This window comes from Physella acuta, unplaced genomic scaffold (assembly GCF_028476545.2).
Source record: "Physella acuta isolate Inbredline_101_S28 unplaced genomic scaffold, ASM2847654v3 ptg001157l, whole genome shotgun sequence".
In the NCBI taxonomy this organism is placed as follows: Eukaryota; Metazoa; Mollusca; class Gastropoda; family Physidae; genus Physella; species Physella acuta.
In genome coordinates this window covers 352,748-374,522 of record NW_026732674.1, presented here as the reverse complement: position 1 = coordinate 374,522, position 21,775 = coordinate 352,748, and the positions used below count along the sequence as shown (strand labels likewise).

Here is a 21,775-nt window from a genome sequence, read left to right as displayed (position 1 = left end):
CTGTAAAAAGTGAGTTATAAAAAACGGTTCAGCCATCTGTTAAATGTATGGTAATTGAAATTATATTTTTAAACTAGTTTGAATAGTTTAATAGTATATAACTGCTTTATAACTAAATTCTAAATAGATTTAAAACAACAAATTTATTTTGTATACCATCGTTGTAGGCATTTTTAGGAAGACGCTTAATTTAATGAAACAAAAAAAATTTGAGAAACCGTAAATTTTATTTCCGGTCACCGGAAGTTACACAAAATTTGACAGTAAACAGAATTCGATCTTTTACTTATATGTGAAATTTCTTCTATGAGAAACAGTACTCACGTTATAGGCTTTTGAAAAACCGAAAGTTAAATAAGGTCCACTTTGGGTTACCGGAAATATCTAGAAATGATGTACACACTTACCACTATCTGATAAATCCACTGCTTCCATCGACTGATCTTCCATATGTAGGTCATCCAAAAATAAACCTGTTGAAATAAAATGTGGTTAAGCTGTTTTCTGAAACACTCAGCGATCACTATGAAAAGTGATCAACCAGCTAAATGTTTTGAGACACTAATCTTCTAAATTAAGGTATCTGTTCCACGTCTGGTATTTAATACAACATTAAATTTAGAATGATAAAAAAGTTTTTTTGTGTGTAAAGAACAAATGTTATTGATTTTTTAATTTTGCAAGAAATTATGGTTTTAGCAAATTAACAATTAAAATTGCATAATCCAAATGAAATTATTGTTTATTTGGCAATGATGGATGATATTTCTTAAAACATTTTAATTTCATTTCTAAAAATTATTAATCATTGCTATATTTAGTTACCTTGAGCCAATTTACAATTTAAATTTGTAATAAATATAAAAGCAATATAAATTTAAATCTGATTATAAAGAAAATGTTCAAACATAAATGCACAATATAAAAATATATGAAAGTATATTATGATTTTTAAAAATACACACAGAGATATAAGCACATCTATACAAAATTTGACACATCTTACCATCTTCAAGGATTTCATTAGACTATTCGTCACTCTTCTTATTATTACAGAGTATCCAATTTTTTTTACGTTCTGGTTTGTATTCTTTTTATTACAAATTATTTTTTAAAAATAATATAATATGTAAGCATATGTTTAGCTGTTCTTTATACAAATATGTCATTGGATGTTGTTTCGCAATGTATTAAAAGGTTACATGTCATTGTTAACTATTTCGTATTTTACAGTAATTGTACTTATCTTTTCAGCAATGATTTAGCAGTAATGTATGTTTTTACATAGACAATGTAGAAATATTTTGTTCCAAATAATGACATGTAGTAAGTATATGTTACAAACCCTTGATTCGTTTTTTTTAAATTAATGTAGAAATGATGTTTATTATACAATTACATAAGTTTACAAGAATGTTTTTTGAGAATGATGAATATTGTAGATCTAAATACTGACATTTGAGAATCATGTATGTTGAAGACCAAAATACTGACATTTGAGAATGATGTATGTTGGCCTAAATAATTGACATTGGAATTGTTGCATTTTCTAGACTTGTAACTGACCAGCCAGCCATATTGTGTTTGTTGTTATATTACCTTCAAATATTCCAGCATAAATCGTCCCCCCCCTCACCCCCACCCGAAACAAGAGGCAAAAGAAGAATGAAAAATGATTTTTAAAAATGCAATGACAAAAGTATATATGTTGTTAGAAAAACAAAATAAAAATATGAAAATACGTTCCAAATAACTGTGCTCAGCGCTTCTAAGCTACTTGGTAATGTATCATTAAAAGACAGCACTAATTGATTGAGTTAATGTGTAGGGTGGGGTATTTTAAAAGTTAAGCTCCTGTTGAAAAATATTATTATTATTATTAAATAGTAATTAAATAAAATATTTTCTAGCGGTACGTATTTCCTTTTGTAGGAACCTGTGATACATTTGATTTGAAATGAAGTTGGGGTGTTTTTTTTATTTACTTTGGCGATATCAAAGATCGTCTTTAACACTGTGTGTTACTTGTTGTTGTCATACTTATCGACAATATCCTGACAAAACGATAAGTAAAACATTTAGACTTACAACACTGGGTATATTTATATATAACATTTCCGCCAATATAAATCGATTTAAAAAGAAAAGATAATAAAAATGGCACCAATTAAAAAAACATATCTTTGCCAGGGAAAACAACAAGAAAAGGCGTTGGGGGTTAGAAGCATTCTGGTTAGTCAACTAAGCGGATGCAAATCTGTGAAATCTGTTACTCCACCTACTTTGTGGCCTGGATCCACCACTTTGTGACTCAGTCTCACTTTGTGGCCTGTAGATCTCCGCCGGTAAGGACACGGGGCGGGCAGCATTTTGGGACCGTTTTTTTCTGGTCCAACGCCCCGAGGGTGTTTTCCTCAGTGACAACACCGGGACTCGAAACCTTCGACGTTTTCTCCCTGGATAAACAAAGTCTGATCAGCGACACAAAGACATTCTCGGCCTTGCTCTGGAGGCTACCTATCGCTGGTTCTAGCAATACAAAACTTGAATCTACAATAATCTGCCCAGTTTGAAAATTGGTCTCTAACTCTACGAATCCACGGCTTCAAATGAAATCCTTGTTCTAAAATAGTATTTCAAATTTATCAGCTTATGAGATGCAGTGAGTACAAAACAATCTGACGGTGCCATAGCACATTGCCTGCCAAAGTAAAAGATGCTTTATAACATTGCCGAAACATCACTACGCTAAATTAGTCAATACGAGATTTTTCTAAAAAAAAAAAAAGAAGTGGGGAAGGACACTAAAAGAAGCAACATTTTTAAAGCAAATTTTTAAAAAAATTGTACCTATCAGGTTTTTAAGCCTCGAAAAAAGAAATTTCGTTCCCGGTTTAAACTTTAAAAAAAATTCGAATTGAAAAAGAAAATTCACGTAGGCCTACGCAGGCATACACACACACACACACACACACACACACACACACACACACACTGGCGGGTTATTAATTATTCGGCTAGGGATATAACAATTAACATTGCTCAATACCACCATACCCCATACAACAACGATTACAGAGTTCGTACAACAACATGTTGTCTAATAAACATGTGCACACTACCCTGTTGCTTAACATTTCTGTAGTTAATACGCCATATTTGGTTTTCCATAACGATTCTAGTAACTTGTAAAACAACTGTTACCTAAAGATCATTTTGAAAATATTGTCTTTACTATAAGCGTTGAAAGGTATTTTGTTTTTCGTTATTGGTGTTTTACTGTATATTTTTTTTTTATAAGAGCAGCCTTGTTATTATTTGGAAAATAATAACCGGTATTCGGACATAGCTGTTTTACAAAAATCATGAACTGCGTGCTTAATATAGATTTCTTTAGAGTTGTCCAAAAATAATAATAATAATAATAATATAAAAGAAAAACAGGTAAACAATTCTAGATTAGTCAAAATAGTGGACTATTTCTCCAGATATTTATCTGATAAAAGAAACTTTTTTTTTACTTATTTAAAACAAATTCTGTCTCAATAACTAGGAAAAAAACAGACCATGTTTATTTCTACTTAACACACTGATTTGTTGTAGAATTCAATAGAATCATGTGTTTTAGTAGACAGAGGTATTTTATATACGTGTCAATATGAGAGAAACTGTCGATTAAATTAGTAAGACTGTAGCCGAGTGACCACCTCAACAACCCCCCCCCCCCCACCCCCTCCACCCGCCGTCAAGGGACACTAGCAATTCCTTTTAAATCTTCAACATATGCAAATGTGCCGTATGCCTAACACCAATTAAGGGTCAGATGCGATTTAACACTGCACTAAAACTTCTTCCCGCCTCTCCTGATGTCTCTATTGGCATTGTGTGCAATGAACATCAAAGTCCCTGTTTGCACGTTCAGCTTGACAGTTTAATGCTCCTATAAAAGTGCTGCTATTTTTGTCTGCGGGTTTTCCCGACGTCTGAACGTAGGCTACAAGTTATGATGTACTGGTGCGGAGTTCTCGACCGTGGGGGTCGTAGTTAAATGCCGTTACAAGCTTATCGACACCTACGGGGTGAAGAAGTGGGGGGGGGGGGGGTACTTAATATACGTATTTTATTTTAAAAAAAAATTAAATTGACGAAAGTAGTTTACACATGACACCTAGAAATTTTATGTTATTTCTAATGGAGGAGGGGGAGGGGGTCGGAAGGAAGGAAGGAAGGAAGGAAGGAAGGAAGGAAGGAAGGAAGGAAGGAAGGAAGGAAGGAAGGGATCAGAGAAAATCTAAACTTCATCACGGGACAATGTTTGACCCCTATTGTAATAGACCTTTTGTGTACGCTAATTTACGAATGTCGTTGTCGCAAAGATGGCTCTCTTACAGAGAAAATAATTCTGTTGTTGGTAATGATACTAACAGTATATGAAACAGTAGCCTACATAATTATGTAAGCAGGTCTGCTCGATAATTTTGTTTCGAAAAGCGACATTTTTTGTTTGTGTGGGCCTACGCAGTTAGTTCAGCCTACAGTGGTGCGGCCTACGCAACAGGTTCGGCCTACAAATGCGCGCAGGTTGATGGGCACACCTGCTTAAAGCCCCCATTAAAGTACACATTGGCCTATTGACGTCCACAGTCGAGTGAAGACACATTCAATAGCCGGCTATTTTCCTAAGCCTACGAATGTACGTCTCAACGTTCTAGTACGTGTGTGTGTGAGGGGGGGGGGGTCTTAGTAAATTAACATGATTTCCAATTTTTAAAATGCTCATCATAGCAGGAATCTGTTGTAACATAATCTTTTATTTTGAACTGCCACGCCAATTTTTTTAGTCACCAGACTGGGGAAAGATGTGTGTGGTAGTCAGGTGACTTCCAACGAGACTTTTCTTTCAACGATAGAGAGGCGGTGTATTGTGACCGGCTCTGTTAGGGTGATGTTTGCATTGAGTTGAAAATAGGCTCAATAATAATAAAAGTAGGTTTTTTGTGTCTACTTAGTTAATAAATCTCCAGCAACCATTTGTGTACCCCGGCATACATTGAAACCTTCCAGTTCTGGCATTAGACTTCTGGTTGGTCTTATATAGCGGTCAAAATATACTGGTCATCTGTTGGTGTAGAAGGGACGGAAACGCAGGATGGTGTGTATGTGGTAGCCAATAGGTGTTGGGAGACTGTGTGTACCAGAATGTTAGGAGTCTAAGTGTACCAGAATGTTGGGAGTCTTTGTGTACCAGAATATTTGGAGTCATGTGTACCAGAATATTTGGAGTCATGTGTACCAGAATGTTGAAGTGATACAATGTAATTCACGAATCACTATGAGTCATTTGTACTGCTGTGTTGTTGAAGATATATTGTGCTGATAATTTGTTTGATGTTAAAGTTCAGGTATACCCGGATGTGGAGGTTTTAGTCAAAACATTAGTGGATGGGAAATCAAGTTTGGATTTTAGAATCAATACAAACGTTGTGTGTAAGATTTGATGTAACACGAACCGTTAATTTTAGAATTGATGTGAATTTGTAAGAATTAATGATACGGGTGATATGAAAAAAAGCTGCTGATTTCATTAATTGTGTGCGAGAATCAACCTGACACGAATTGTGGTGTGAGTTGGATTTGAATGTTATGATTCAAGATTGTATGTTGAGATATTGTTGCGCTGCGCAAGTAAATTGAAGTGAAAATGTTAAGAGTTGATGTGAAATGTAGTGTATTTTTTGGCGTTGATGTGAAATATAGTGAAAATTTTGGAGTTAATGTGAAACAGTGGCGTAGGCAAGGGGGGGTGTTAGGGGGGGTTATAACCCCCCCCCCCCATAGACCCATCGGTATAAAGTATGAGGGGGGGGGTGCAAATCGAAAGTAAGTTTGAGGGGGGGGTGCAAATCGAAAGTTTGAGGGAGGGTGAAAATCGAAAGTTTGAGGGGGGGGGGAGGGGTGCAAAACGAAAGTTTTAGGGGGGGGGGTGCAAATCGAACGTTTGTCCCCGGGTAAAAATTGGAACCCTCCCCTTGAGACGATCCTGGCTACGCCACTGATGTGAAATGTAGTGAAAGTTTTGTAGTTGATGTGAAATGTTGTGTAAATTTTGGCATTAATGTGAAATGTAGTGAAAAGTTTGGAGTTAATGTGAAATGTGAAAATATGATGTGAAACTCCGTCACCAAAGCTACTTCTTGAACTGACCTGGTGATTTCGCATTTTTTTGTTCCAGACTATCAAAGTCTGCTCCACCTTGGGCGCCGACCGTGACTTCAGCTTTGGCGGAACCACGCTGCTTGGGGCTAAAAGAGCCCCGCTTTGAAGGATCTGCGAAAAAGGACAGCAGTTTAAAATCCGCCCAAAATGTTTGCTTTTTATATTTTTAAATCCAGTATTTAATCTCAGTGCATTTGTTATATCTATTAATTGTAATACTTACATTGTCCCATTGTAATCCTTTAGTATAAAATCTGTTCCATTACACTCAACTACAATACACATCAACCTTTAAAGAAATAGAATTGCTGTTAGTTAGTCTATCGGTGGTTTGCAGAGAGAAATAGATGTAATTTAACGAAATCGTAAATTTTTGTATTTAAAAAAAAATATGTACATAAGGACGGTCATAGTTTTCTGTCACTCTTGTGTTGAACGGTCATAGTTTGTCTACTGCTGTAATGGACGGTCATAGTTTTGTTCTACCCACTGATTCTGTACAAGTTTAAATTCCCACAATATGCTGGGTGGGGGGGGGGGGGTATTTCAACATTGTGGTTTAACCAGATCGTTTCGTTTTTAACCTAGCGATAGAAAGGTTAAAGGAAAAGAAAACACCAGCTGTCTTTCGACATGTGCGCACCTCTGAGAAGCGAATATTGAAAGAATGACATGGCGACATCACGCTATTTTATTAGCACTTAGTTATGAAAGATGTCTGCAAAATGTTGCTTCCCTATTGTAACTCAGAGACCAAAGACGAACAGTAAAAGAAGTTATAAAGAATAGTCTGTGTGTGTCTGTATGTGTGTGTGTGTTTGTAAAAGTTATGATTCAGTGCGTCGATTGAAGTCAGATTGCGGATGTGTAATACAATTTTAAAATAACAACGTTTACAACAACAACTTTTTATTTTTATTAGAACGGAGAATTAGAAACTGAATATTATTTCAAAGCATTAGTAGGCTATAGCATGATTTATATAACTATATTTATTATTTTTAATAACAGGTAGCTACACCGTAATAAAACCGGGGAATTTATACATGGGATTTACTTTGTGATATTGTATCCCGACGTTGGGGGGGGGGGGGGGGGGGGAGGAAGAGAGGTGATATTCGGCTAAATATCTGGTTCAGTTATCTACAGACTCTCGCTTTTGTAATCACAGATACACTTGCCATGTCTATGTAATAACAGATACACTTCTCTATGTAATAACAGATGCACTTGTCTATGTAATAACAGATACACTTGTCTATGTAATAACAGATACACTTGTCTATGTAATAACAGATACACTTGTCTATGTAATAACATATACACTTGCCTATGTAATCACAGATACACTTGTCGTGTCTCTGTAATCACAGATAGACATGTATAGATGGACCAAAGCTTTTATTTTATTCTGTTTTTAGCTAACGCGATGCTACAGTTATTATTTTTAGTGAATTTAAAAGCTTGTTAAGGTTTTTGAGCTAGTTTCATCATTCAAGATAGATAACTCCTTCACCCAATCATTTGTCAATTTTGATGGTTATCGCCTTTTTGTCTTTGGGGACACATATTGAAATAGGAATGTGTTCGATTTAAGAGGAAGGGCTGGTTAACCACATAATTATATACAGAAGGTCAGTTTAATCAGAGTCCGGTAAAGCCTAACGAGTAATCTAGGCTAATAGAAACCTTGGCACAAAGTAACAGGGTAACAATGTCACAAAGTAACAGGCTAAAAGTAACCGTGGCATAAAGTAACCTAGGCTGACAGTAACCGTGGCACAAAGTAACATGCTCTTAAAGTAACCTAGGCTAAATAAAAGTAGGACATGGCCGCCGACTACCACCGAGAATGCTAGTCTTTCCTCCGGTCAAGACACGCTAATAATTTTCCCTTCTAATTCCATAAATAACGTCACATACCTTTTGTAAGGAAAGGGTCCGAGTTTAAGAGCTTGTGTTATGTGGTGGGAGGGGGAGGGTAAAGAGATAGTTCATTCTTAGAAACAAAAATGAAAATAAGTATATATAGTTGAATTTTTTAATAGGACTTTAAAAGACCTTAATTTTGTGAATATTAGGTCAATAGGTGGGCTTAATCTGGGATGGAGAAGTGGAAAGAAGATGCATTTAAAAGCTAATTGTGAGCTACATTCCTTACACACATACGAGGTAGAGACTTTCGCATGGTTTTACACACATATTTCACAACATTGGCCTATTCTACATCAATAGTGTAGCAAACGAAGGCGTTTTGTCGAAAGTTTGCGAGTCGAGAAAAAAAACTGTTATTAAGATTAAAAAAACGTGTTTACAAGTATTTTTTTAATTACAATCCTAGAATGAATATGCCTATGTTCAAATACACCCAGCATAATTAGGGGTGGGTATTAGAATACTCTTTTCCCACACCGCCCCCACCTCTTCCATAATATAAGCTGACACAAATGGGATGGGGTGTTGTTATATAAGACTAAATTGGCGTACCGTCATTTATAGGCGAATCATCCTAAGAAAAACGAGAATCTGTTGAATAATAACGTACATATATGATCTACATGTGATTTTAGAAACATTTAATTGGGCTGAGAATTTTACGTCGGGTCCTAACCCTCGTCACTAAAATTGTGTAGGTAAGGGAGGTAATTTATGCCAGGGCTTAAGTCAGAACAGCGGTTTCCAAACTGGGAGGGGCGGGCTAGTGGGAGGGGCGGGCTAATGCTAGAGGAGAAACATATATGTTGCCCATAATTGTATCAACTATATATGCTGACAGTTATAAATAATAGGTAAATACTTTTTTTAAAGGATTGTCGGTGTAATCAGTGTTTAAATTGTTTCATTTATTAGTTTCAAACTTGTTCGACTTTTGGTGATTAGATCGTTTAAAGTGTAGATTAATGAGGCAATTGGCTATACTAATGAATATAAAGGATAAGGGGCTGTTTAAGGGGGGATCTGGAATATGTATATTTTTCAATGGAGACAAGTTTTTTTTTTTTCAAAAGAGGTGCAGGGAGAAAAAGTTTGTAAGCCGCTGATCTCTCGTGTGACGAATAGCAGCACAGAGACCGTCTTACGTAAAAAACCGCTGAATAGTTTACAATTCCGACTTATTCATAACTCTCTTTAGAACTAACTCTGGTGTGCCCCATATCGTCGGCTCATTCAGCCCCTAAGCCTATGTAGACTGTAGTATCACATTTCTAGCCACGGTGTCTGGTACAAAATAAAAAAAACTATCTACATTGGGGCTTGGCTATGAATGCTAGGTATAAATATATTACAAATATTCCAGTGCTATTCTATTTTTCGAGTGTTTTTCCATTAAAACAGAAAATATTTTGAGGATATATTATTACTTTCTCGTATATACGAAGTATAGAGAAAGTATTGTAATCGTGCAAAAAAAAAATAATCGAGATTTTTACAAATCTCGACCATTTACACCTTACTGATACGGAAAAACATAATTTTGCAATCTTGTCCGTCTGTCTGTATGTCTGTCTGTGTGTCTGTCTGTGTGTAAACACGATAACTTGAGTACCGTTACAGCTAGGTTGATGAAATTTCATATATAAGTATTTACAAAAATGTAAATGTATAAAGTACTATAATATTGCGCACTATTATGCACATTTTGTTTTGGCGTTCGATTGGTGCGCAATTCTTTTTATATTTTTAAAAATTTAAATAATTAAAAATCATGTCTATATTCCAAGTTATATAAGAATATGCGAGAGAGTTTAGGGGAGATCACTCCCGGTTTATTTTTTAAATTGTTTCTCCATTGTATGGATCCAGCTAGCTAAAGACTATTGTGTCGTTTAATTCCCCCCCCCCCCTCCCTTTGGTTTATATTGGTATCTTTAAAAAAAAATCGAAAGGGCACATTTCCACTACGCACAAGCCTGATTCCCTCACGCACAATAACAGCCGTCTGTTTACACCCGATACTATAATGTCTGTTCCTCTTTAGGGCAGAGACCTTGACTGTCAAAATGGCCGGTGTTACCTGGCAACAGGCTAATCTTTGGCCTTAAGCGGCCTATGTGGCAAGTTGTCAGACTGACCAACTTTCCAAAACGGTTGAGAAACAAATCGATGCCCAGACATCGGCCACGTGACTGCGATCTTCCTGACTGAATCTGAAGGAAGTGACTTTATAAAATGTTTACCCGCCATACAGGTCGATGCAATATCCGTAACAGTTTTTTGTTTCTGCCGCATGCAAGACTCGTCATGAACAAAATAGTATCGTGTTGTGGCCAGAGAATGACTAAATATGTAGGCCAAGTGGTGATTAAACAGATCACCAGTAATATCGCAATAGAACTGCTTGATTGTATTTATTAGGATTGTCTTTGCTTGCTTTATGGTACACACACACACGAACGCACACACACACATACAACGGAATTTATTTGTAAACTGACCACATATTGTAAAATTTTGTGCAACGGCGGCAGCGTCAAAACGGCTCCGTAAAATTTCCTCGAATATTGTCTGCCGTCAAATGAGCTCCCTCATAGTGTTTTGCGACATATTGGTTCCCAACAGACTCACGACATATTGGCTCCCGACAAATGGGCTCCCTTCATAGTGTTTTGCGACATATTGATTCCCAACATGTAGACTCAAGACATATTGGCTCCCGACAAATGGGCTCACGACATATACGATTCCGAGAAAATGACCCTCGACAACTTGGCCCCAGACAAATAAATCGTATGGCCACGTTCTGCACAGACCTAACCATTTTATCCAACCAGCAACTCGCAATTTTAAAAAAATCCAATACCACCATACATGCCTGAATGAAAAACCATGAACCAACAAACTAATCGAGCTCTTAACAACAGAGTGCCAATAATTTAAAAAAAGGGACCAGATGATTAAAAGAATGATTTACATAATGTTAACAGGATAAACGATGTTTTGTTTTGATAGCCTACAACAACACCCGGAGTCGGAACAGCCCACAACCGACTCCTTTGATAGACGTTATAAAACTAGATTACCCTTAAATAATTATATAAAAACATAGTATTTCTTATACTACCGACTAAGACTCACTAAGAGCTACACACTTCGTACTATGTGAGGTTGTTGGCAAAGTTAACAGGATGGGGTCAATTTCAATGAGGGGTTTCACCGGGAGACTTACTGTCTCTGTGGAAACCGTATTGATAGGGGCCCTTTTGTCAGGATCCCACACGATAAGAGTCTATTTGTCGGGAGCTTAAATGACGGAAGTCTATTTGTCGAGAGTCCATTTGAAGGGGCCCATTTGACAGGGTCTATGTGCCTAGACTTTTTTGTCGGAGGCCGTTTTGTCACTAGCCTTTCTGACGGTGCACGGTAAAATTTGAAAATGACGGAGTGTAAAGTTGTACACAGAGCGTTGGCTGATTGGTGTGATTAGCTTGTCTGTAAATTACAAAAAAATTAACATGACCAGTGCCTGAAAGAAACACTGCTCATGATTATTAATTAGACGATATAATGAAATATGCATGCCACATAGTTGGCCAGACGACATCAGAGGCGTCGCGGGGGGGGGGGGGGGGTGCGGACCGCACTGGGTGTTACCATTTAGTGGGTGACACCATGGCGAAAAATTGCAAAATATATAGAAGAAATATGCTTTTTGCCAGTTCAATCAATAATTAATTAAAGTTAATTCACCTGTATTAATAACTAACTATAGATAAACATCTTTACTATTAACTGTACATACTTAAAACTATCACCCGGGCGGGGCGGGGAGGTTGACACCATTGACACCAACTACAAAATTTACAGAGGAAAATCTAATACTTCACGATGAAATTGATGCTTTTCCCAAATTAATTAATAGGTAGCTTAATGTAATGTGCGCACATATTGCCGCTAATAGACCAAACGGGAGGGGGTGATACCAATTGTAACCATATATATATATATATATATATATATATATATATATATATATATATATATATATATATATATATATATATATATATATATATATAAAACTTATTTTCGGAGGGGTTGGGGTGACACCGTGAAGTGCCGCACCGGATGACACCCAACCTAGCGACGCCACTGAACTATATATAATGTGTCTGTCTCATAACTACATTTATGGACAATATATGAAAAGTTTATACCACACTATTAACTTCATAATATTTTAAATAGGTAATACCACATGATTAACTAGATGACATTTGAAATGGGTTTTTCCAGATGATTAACCAGACCTGTGAAATGATTATGCCACATGATTAACCCCCGAGCACATCCTTTGGTTTTCACGTTCGAATGAATTTCCATGTATTTCAATACGGCCGATCTGTGTTGTAACTCTACACAGACAAGAGCGTCACTAAAGGGGAACCACTGTGACGTCGATGAAGGAATGTCTTGTCTACCTGTTGGTCCAATGTAGGTTAAATCCTAGCTTGATTGCTCAAGTGGAAATTTGATTTGCAGTCATCCATTACACTGTGGGGTGGGGGGAGGAGGAGGGGAGACACACAGCTATAAATATAAACATATTATATTTGTACAGTAGGGAAGCGAATGTTTGTACGGCTAGTCCTGCCAATGCCTGTCGCAGGCTGCACCTATCGCGTGTTGCAGATGATCTATGTGCCTGCCCATCTAGTCTATTAGGTAAGCCAGCCATGCAAGGCTCTTCGCCTAGGTTCAATACATACAGTTTTCCTATGAATACCTAGGGAAGGGGGGAGGAGATGGAGCAAATCAAATACGTGCCGACACCCAAAATGGCGACATTGTGTTTTTATTGGCTAGATTTTGGGTAAATAACAATGAAGGGATTATGCATGTCGTTCGTAGAGTATATATTTTAGATTGAATAGCAAAGATTTTAAAAACTTAATTTAGCGCCCTATGTTTTAAACTGCAAAGATTTAAAAGAATTTTTTGTTTGTTTGTTTGCTTCCCTGCCCAAGATAGTTTTTTAGTTTAAATAAAAATGCAAACTATTTTAAAGCCCACATCAAACTGTTGTACGTGTACATTTAAACAACCAGTTGAGCTTGCATTAAGCTACAATCTATTTCTACATCAAATTACCAATGTTGACATTAAGCTACCACCTACGCTTACATCAAAATGTCACATACGCCTACACCATACTGTCACCTACGTCTACATCAAATTACCAACTACTCTTATATAAAACTACCACCTACGCCTATATAAAACTACCACCAAACTTTCGATTTGCAATCCCCCTCAAACTTTCGATTTGCATCCCCCCCCTCAAACTTTCGACTTTCGATTAGCACCCCCCCCCCTCAAACTTTTGATTTACACCCCCTCAAACTTTCAATCTGTTTATACAACCCATTTTGGCGCCCCCTAAGGTCGGCGCCCGGGGACATATGTCCCCCCCCCCCCCCCGCCGCCCCCCCCCCCCTCGCTACGCCTCTGCCACCTACGCCTGCATTAAACTATCGTTTTAGCCTGTAAAACACATCAGCATTTAACTAACTTGGTCAGACGTTAGTTAGACGTGGTCATTAGTCAGATAAAGTTAGACGTGGTCATTAGTCAGATGACATTAGACGTGGTCATAAGTCAGATAAAGTTAGACGTGGTCATTAGTCAGATAAAGTTAGACGTGGTCATTAGTCAGATAAAGTTAGACGTGGTCATTAGTCAGATAAAGTTAGACGTGGTCATTAGTCATATAAAGTTAGACGTGGTCATTAGTCAGATAAGGTTAGACGTGGTCATTAGTCAGATAAAGTTAGACGTGGTCATTAGTCAGATAAAGTTAGACGTGGTCATTAGTCAGATAAAGTTAGACGTGGTCATTAGTCAGATAAAGTTAGACGTGGTCATTAGTCAGATGACATTAGACTTGGTCATTAGTCAGATTACATTAGACGTGGTCATTAGTCAGATGAAGTTAGACGTGGTCATTAGTCAGATAAAGTTAGACGTGGTCATTAGTCAGATAAAGTGACATTGTCACAAGTGTACGCCTACTAACTAACTTACCATCATTTCAACTGCCGTGACAAGCGCCAACTGTTTCATTGGTCAGGTACTAATGAGGTTAGGTAATTGGTCCAGTGATGGGCTGAAACAAAATACAAAGACGATAATGTCGTGAGAAGACATCAATTTAGAGGAGGTTTACTGTTAATGTCTTCACTCTTTTGGGATTTTTTTTTAAAGACGTGGAGTAGCTATGTCAATGACAGCTGGGTGGTCAGTGGTCAGTGACAGTTGCATAGACTGTGGTCAGTGACAGTTGCATGGACTCTGGTCAGTGACAGTTGGGTGGTCAGTGGTCAGTGACAGTTGCATAGACTGTGGTCAGTGACAGTTGGGTGGTCAGTGGTCAGTGACAGTTGCATAGACTGTGGTCAGTGACAGTTGCATGGACTGTGGTCAGTGACAGTTGCATAGACTGTGGTCAGTGACAGTTGCATGGACTGTGGTCAGTGACAGTTGCATGGACTGTGGTCAGTGACAGTTGCATGGACTGTGGTCAGTGACAGTTGCATGGACTGTGGTCAGTGACAGTTGCATAGACTGTGGTCAGTGACAGTTGGGTGGTCTGTGGTCAGTGACAGTTGCATGAACTGTGGTCAGTGACAGTTGGGTGGTCAGTGGTCAGTGACAGTTGGGTGGTCAGTGACAGTTGCATGAACTGTGGTCAGTGACAGTTGCATGGACTGTGGTCAGTGACAGTTGGGTGGTCAGTGGTCAGTGACAGTTGCATGAACTGTGGTCAGTGACAGTTGGGTGGTCTGTGGTCAGTGACAGTTGGGTGGTCAGTGACAGTTGGGTGGTCTGTGGTCAGTGACAGTTGGGTGGTCAGTGACAGTTGCATGAACTGTGGTCAGTGACAGTTGCATGGACTGTGGTCAGTGACAGTTGGGTGGTCTGTGGTCAGTGACAGTTGCATGAACTGTGGTCAGTGACAGTTGGGTGGTCAGTGACAGTTGGGTGGTCTGTGGTCAGTGACAGTTGGGTGGTCAGTGACAGTTGCATGGACTGTGGTCAGTGACAGTTGGGTGGTCAGTGACAGTTGCATGGACTGTGGTCAGTGACAGTTGCATGGTCAGTGGTCAGTGACAGTTGCATGGACTGTGGTCAGTGACAGTTGGGTGGTCAGTGACAGTTGCATGGACTGTGGTCAGTGACAGTTGGGTGGTCAGTGACAGTTGCATGGACTGTGGTCAGTGACAGTTGGGTGGTCAGTGACAGTTGCATGGACTGTGGTCAGTGACAGTTGGGTGGTCAGTGACAGTTGGGTGGTCTGTGGTCAGTGACAGTTGCATGAACTGTGGTCAGTGACAGTTGCATAGACTGTGGTCAGTGACAGTTGGGTGGTCTGTGGTCAGTGACAGTTGGGTGGTCAGTGACAGTTGCATGGACTGTGGTCAGTGACAGTTGGGTGGTCAGTGACAGTTGCATGGACTGTGGTCAGTGACAGTTGCATGGACTGTGGTCAGTGACAGTTGGGTGGTCAGTGACAGTTGGGTGGTCAGTGACAGTTGCATGGACTGTGGTCAGTGATAGTTGCATGGACTGTGGTCAGTGGCAGTTGGGTGGTCTGTGGTCAGTGACAGTTGGGTGGTCAGTGGTCAGTGACAGTTGCATGGTCAGTGGTCAGTGACAGTTGCATGGACTGTGGTCAGTGACAGTTGGGTGGTCAGTGACAGTTGCATGGACTGTGGTCAGTGACAGTTGGGTGGTCAGTGACAGTTGCATAGACTGTGGTCAGTGACAGTTGCATGGACTGTGGTCAGTGAAAGTTGCATGGACTGTGGTCAGTGAAAGTTGCATGGATTAGTGTCAGTGACCGTTGCAATGACTGTGGTCAGTGACAGACGCATTTACTGCTGACAGTGATAGTAACATGAAATGGTTAGTGACAGTTGCATATAATGTTACAAACAACTCATTAACAGTTTCTCGATGTTCAATTTGACCACCACGTAGACTGTACAAGTTAGGATCTAAGTCTGGGTGACTAATGGTTACATGTCCTCTAGCCCGGCCGCTCAAGCAAGTCCTAGACCGTACAGTCATTTGCCCTAAGATCTCCCCGAGTGGGCGTCGATTGACGACAACCGGTGGCACAGGTTAGTGTGGTGTCAACTTGACTGGAACGAAAAGCACACCGAACTCAGCGCCCCTTTCACCCCTTTTAACCCCCCCTCCCTCCTATTTAAACTCTACGTATGATTGGTTTTCTTGAATGAATTGTTAATTTGGTCCAAATTTTAAACAATCGAAATTGTTGTTTGCACGCTAAGAATGATTTCGAATTGACACGATTAGTCATTGCAGCATTGCGCACAATAAAAACTGACAGCAATAAAAAGAGCTAGGGACAACTTGATCTCGGTTTGATGTGCGCTGTTTGCAAATGTAATAAAATACAGTGGCGTAACGCGAGGGGGAGCTACGTACACATGTGTGCAAGGTGGGGGGGGGGTACGTACACATATGTACAAGGTGGGGGGGGGGGTACGTACACATATGTACAAGGTGGGGGGGCTACGTACACATATGTACAAGGTGGGGGGCTACGTACACATATGTATAAGGTGAAGGGGGGGGGGGGCAAGACCGTTTGTTATCCGGTCCAGCTAACAGTGGTTACGCTCCTGTTCGACAATTTTTTTACTTAAGTTTCGCGTCTTTTACTCAGTGACATTATTTTAAGCTATATTATCGCTAGCTTACACAACAAGACCTTTTGTAGTAAAATACCTCTTCTACCCTCCCCCCCCCCCCCCCCCCGCCCCCCTTCTTCCCCACTTGCCCTTAATGTTTGCATCAGGTCGCTCATCCCTGAAGATTTTTTTTTTTGTCTTTCCTGAGCGTCGGCACACGCCTAGCGAGCCCGTGACTCGGTTTTTTAGCAAACATTTGTACGTGACCCCCGGGGAGGTTTGATCTTTTGCCTGCAGCAAGACGTACACGGTATGTCCGAGAATGGAACTGTACATGCAAAAACTCCATGCAACTGTACATGCAAAACTCCATGCAACCTCTCTCTAGCACAGTGCTAATTGCTCCATCTTTAATCGTTTATTTGACCTGTCATTAATTAGCAATTTATGACCTACAATAGAGCTTTACTCGACCTATTCGGAGGGTTCACATCAACACAATAAAGCTTCACCTGACCTACTATTTGTATTCTCTTGACCTACTGTAACGGTTAACTTTTTACTGTTTACCATACGTTTAAAAAAAAGGGGCCTTTACCCAGGTAAACAAACGAATAGTCTCCCTGTTTGTTTATCACAAAAGGCTGATAACTCGTTTCAGCCGTGCATTCTTGACTGCTTCGACTGTTTAAAAAACCGTTTAACTTGTTACAAAAGTAAATAAATTCTCAATACAATCTGCGTTTAATAATAAAATAGATAAATATTATCGTACGTTTAAAAAAGTAGTTACCTTATGCCAAGTTATGCGTTCGACGTTTAAAGCTCCAACTTAGAAGATAAAAAGAAAAGAAAAAAGCCACCGTATCCACCTCTACCTATCCCCCACTGATACAGTATTCCTCAATGACTTGTTATGCTAGTTCATTCCTCCAAAAACACACACTACACAAGGCTTCAATCCAATGCCATAAATATTTTGTCTACATTCAGGAATGTCTAACCTCGGTACTACAGAGAGTCCCAGCCCCTATAGGCCTGCGTGACGCGAGGTAGTGTCAACCCACCTCACAAATTCGCGATGTTAGGGGGGCGCGCATTACTTGCCAGTCCAGAGATGGTCTCAACACTCCAAACAAACATTCCCATTGCTTGCTTATGCGGGGACCGGGGGGAAAATGTATTGGTCCTTGTTGTTCAAGTAAAATTAAAAGATCTGCTCAAACACATCGTGATCTGTGTGTCTTAGTGTGTATGATCTGTGTGTTTTAGTGTGTATGATCTTTGTCTTAATGTGTAAGATCTATGTGGTGTCATTTATATGTGTGTGATGTAAATACAATCTTCTCTGTGTAAAGAATATTGTCTGTGTGTTTAAAGAGCATAATCTTTGTTATATATGTAATTTGTGGATGTTAAACTTGGTTGTTGTGACGCAAAGAGCATGATCTTTGTTATAAAATATGTAATTTGTGGATGATAAACTTGGTTTGTGTGGTGCAAAGAGCATGATCTTTGAGGTGCACGCAGATTATTGTGCTGTAAAGATCACACGTTGTGTGGGGTTGTGTAGATGTTTTCGGTTTTATAAAGAGAGCGGGTTGTGTTGTGTGAATGAAAGTCATTTGTTTACAGACCTACCTAGAAATGTGGGTTGTTTTTAACATCAAATGTGCTGTTTTAACTTCAATTGTGCTATTTTAAAAATAGCTTGTGTACTTGTGTGCTGTTTTTTTTAACATCATGTGTGCTGTTTTAACATCACAATTTGTGCTGTTCCTAACATAATATGTGCTGTTTTTAACATCATAATTTGTGATGTTTTTACATAATGTTTGGCGTTTTTTAACCTCGTATGTGTGATGTTTTTATCATCATGCATGCTGTTTAACTAAATATGTATGTATGCTGTTGTTTTAAACAATTATGTGTGCTGTTTTAACCTCATTTGTTGTCTTTATTTTGCTACACCTGACATAATATAAAATGATGTAACGATATTATTTCTGGCGATAAAAAGATGTTCTATATGGTGACGTCACGATGTTATATGGTGATGTAACATGGTTCGCTCAGTGACGTAATTGTGTCATTGTTGGTGACGTAAGATTGCTGCGGAAGATGATTTAACGCTGCGCAGGTCTCTAACGACAAGTATGTCATTTCGATGACAGGAATGTCATTTCGATGTTGATGTCCCAAATACTTTCAACACACACCTACTCCGCCCGGAGATATTGTGCAGTGGGATTGGCCTTTCAAGTTCAAGGTCATAAGCCGGGGAGGTTTCAATGAAAATATTTTTCAACCGTCACCAAAACGTAAGTTATAAATCTGTGCCGGCAGACGGAGTGTACACATGTTGGAATGTGTCGTCTGGTCCAGACACTCAGGTGGAACTCTGTGCATTCAAGCGTTGAATCATAGTTTCAAGAGAGAGAGAGAGAAAAAAAAAGAGAGAAGGAAGAACGGAATAACGGAAATTAATTTTTTGACGCCATGCCAAAACTGAATGGGTGGGAGGGGTTTAAAGTAAAGGAAGTTTTGGGGGGGGGGGGTGACAGCGACCGATATGTGCAGGTAGAGTCATAAATTCGTGGTCGATTTGTTTAGGGACATCACGTTATGTAGCCAGGAATTTAAAAGTATGAGAACTGGTTTAACCGAGGCACTCTCGTAAGAGGAATGACATACAGGCATACATAGATGTACATCAGGGGAGTGTCCAGGTTTTTTCGGTCATGGAAGACACGTACAAAATCTTAAAAAAACAACACATTTTCACTTTATGCTTTCTTAAATGTTGCATTATCTATGTGAATGTTGCTTTCTTTAAGTGGCTGTTGCTTGTCGCTTTTCATATATATATATATATATATATATATATATATATATATATATATATATATATATATATATATATATATATATATATATATATATATACATATATATACATATATATAGATATATAAGTGGGCGCACTCCCTTATATACATTCCCTGCAATGGATTTAAGTCAATTATCAGATTAGTTTAGCATTTTACCAGCTTAAGCTTTGAATAGGGTGGATACCAGCTAACTCTCTGCTAAGATGGGAGTGTCTAAAGGAATGTCAAAGATACTTTTTGTTGCCATTTCATGTATAGCACATAAAAAATAACCGCATGTATTCATTTTCTCTCCAAGGAGTGTAACGTCATTTATGGAAGACCCCCCCCCCCCCCTGCCTAAGAAAGTAGATTTGTGCATCTATTGTAATTCATATGACAAGCAGTGTGTGGTGTGTGACGAATGTGTAAACAGCAGCAGAAACTGTCAGCTATCAAACAGTGCGAGGATTAAGACAGATCGAATTGACATGTCGACTCAACCTCCATGTCTGTGAAGGGGTTACGTTTTGTAAACCTACTGCTTAAACCTACACATAAAGTTACAGTAGACCTACACATAAACCTATAGTAAAGACCTACACATAAACCTAGAGCAGAGACCAACGCATAAACCTACAAACCTACACATAAACCTACAGTAGAGACATAAATATAAACCTAAAAACCTACACATAAACCTACAGTTGAGACCTACACACATACACGTACCGCCTGTCATTGCAAGCACTGTTTTATTTTATTGTGGGACCCCTCTTTTATGTGGGTTTTGTGAGGCACTCCTCTTTATGTGGATTTTGTTTGCGACCCCTTTTTATGTGAGTTTGAATGTGGTCTCTCTATGATGTGGGTTAGTGTGGGGTCCCTCTATGATGTGGGTTGGTGTGGGGTCCCTCTATGATGTGGGTTAGTGTGGGGTCCCTCTATGATGTGGGTTAGTGTGGGGTCCCTCTATGGTGTGGGTTAGTGTGGGGTCCCTCTATGATGTGGGTTAGTGTAGGGTCCCTCTATGATGTGGGTTAGTGTGGGGTCCATCTAAGATGTGGGTTAGTGTGGGGTCCCTCTATGGTGTGGGTTAGTGTGGGGTCCCTCTATGATGTGGGTTAGTGTGGGGTCCCTCTATGGTGTGGGTTAGTGTGGATCCATCTAAGATGTGGGTTAGTGTGGGGTCCCTCTATGGTGTGGGTTAGTGTGGGGTCCCTCTATGATGTGGGTTAGTGTGGGGTCCCTCTATGGTGTGGGTTAGTGTGGGGTCCCTCTATGATGTGGGTTAGTGTGGGGTCCCTCTATGGTGTGGGTTAGTGTGGGGTCCATCTAAGATGTGGGTTAGTGTGGGGTCCCTCTATGGTGTGGGTTAGTGTGGGGTCCCTCTATGATGTGGGTTAGTGTGGGGTCCCTCTATGATGTGGGTTAGTGTGGGGTCCCTCTATGGTGTGGGTTAGTGTGGGGTCCCTCTATGATGTGGGTTAGTGTGGGGTCCATCTAAGATGTGGGTTAGTGTGGGGGTCCCTCTATGGTGTGGGTTAGTGTGGGGTCCATCTAAGATGTGGGTTAGTGTGGGGTCCCTCTATGGTGTGGGTTAGTGTGGGGTCCCTCTATGGTGTGGGTTAGTGTGGGGTCCCTCTATGATGTGGGTTAGTGTGGGGTCCCTCTATGGTGTGGGTTAGTGTGGGGTCCATCTAAGATGTGGGTTAGTGTGGGGTCCCTCTATGATGTGGGTTAGTGTGGGGTCCCTCTATGGTGTGGGTTAGTGTGGGGTCCCTCTATGATGTGGGTTAGTGTGGGGTCCCTCTATGGTGTGGGTTAGTGTGGGGTCCCTCTATGATGTGGGTTAGTGTGGGGTCCCTCTATGATGTGGGTTAGTGTGGGGTCCCTCTATGATGTGGGTTAGTGTGGGGTCCCTCTATGGTGTGGGTTAGTGTGGGGTCCATCTAAGATGTGGGTTAGTGTGGGGTCCCTCTATGGTGTGGGTTAGTGTGGGGTCCCTCTAAGATGTGGGTTAGTGTGGGG

General features: G+C 39.7%; 1 protein-coding gene across 3 annotated transcripts in view; it reads right to left on the bottom strand.

Annotated features, from left to right (window-relative positions):
- Positions 1-17,908, bottom strand: part of LOC131956538 (neuroblast differentiation-associated protein AHNAK) — a 40,019-nt gene extending 22,111 nt beyond the window's left edge. For 2 of the 3 annotated variants that reach the window (XM_059321044.1, XM_059321045.1), the window contains exons 1-6: positions 17,668-17,908; positions 14,239-14,320; positions 6,440-6,505; positions 6,205-6,327; positions 2,283-2,456; positions 408-473 (exon numbers count right to left, since the gene is read on the bottom strand). In XM_059321044.1, the coding sequence (XP_059177027.1) occupies positions 408-473; positions 2,283-2,456; positions 6,205-6,327; positions 6,440-6,449 (373 nt within the window). In that variant the 5' untranslated portion in view covers positions 6,450-6,505; positions 14,239-14,320; positions 17,668-17,908. The remainder of the gene's footprint in view (positions 1-407; positions 474-2,282; positions 2,457-6,204; positions 6,328-6,439; positions 6,506-14,238; positions 14,321-17,667) is intronic. The other variant, XM_059321046.1, reaches the window with a different exon arrangement.
- Positions 17,909-21,775: the final 3,867 nt, after the last annotated feature.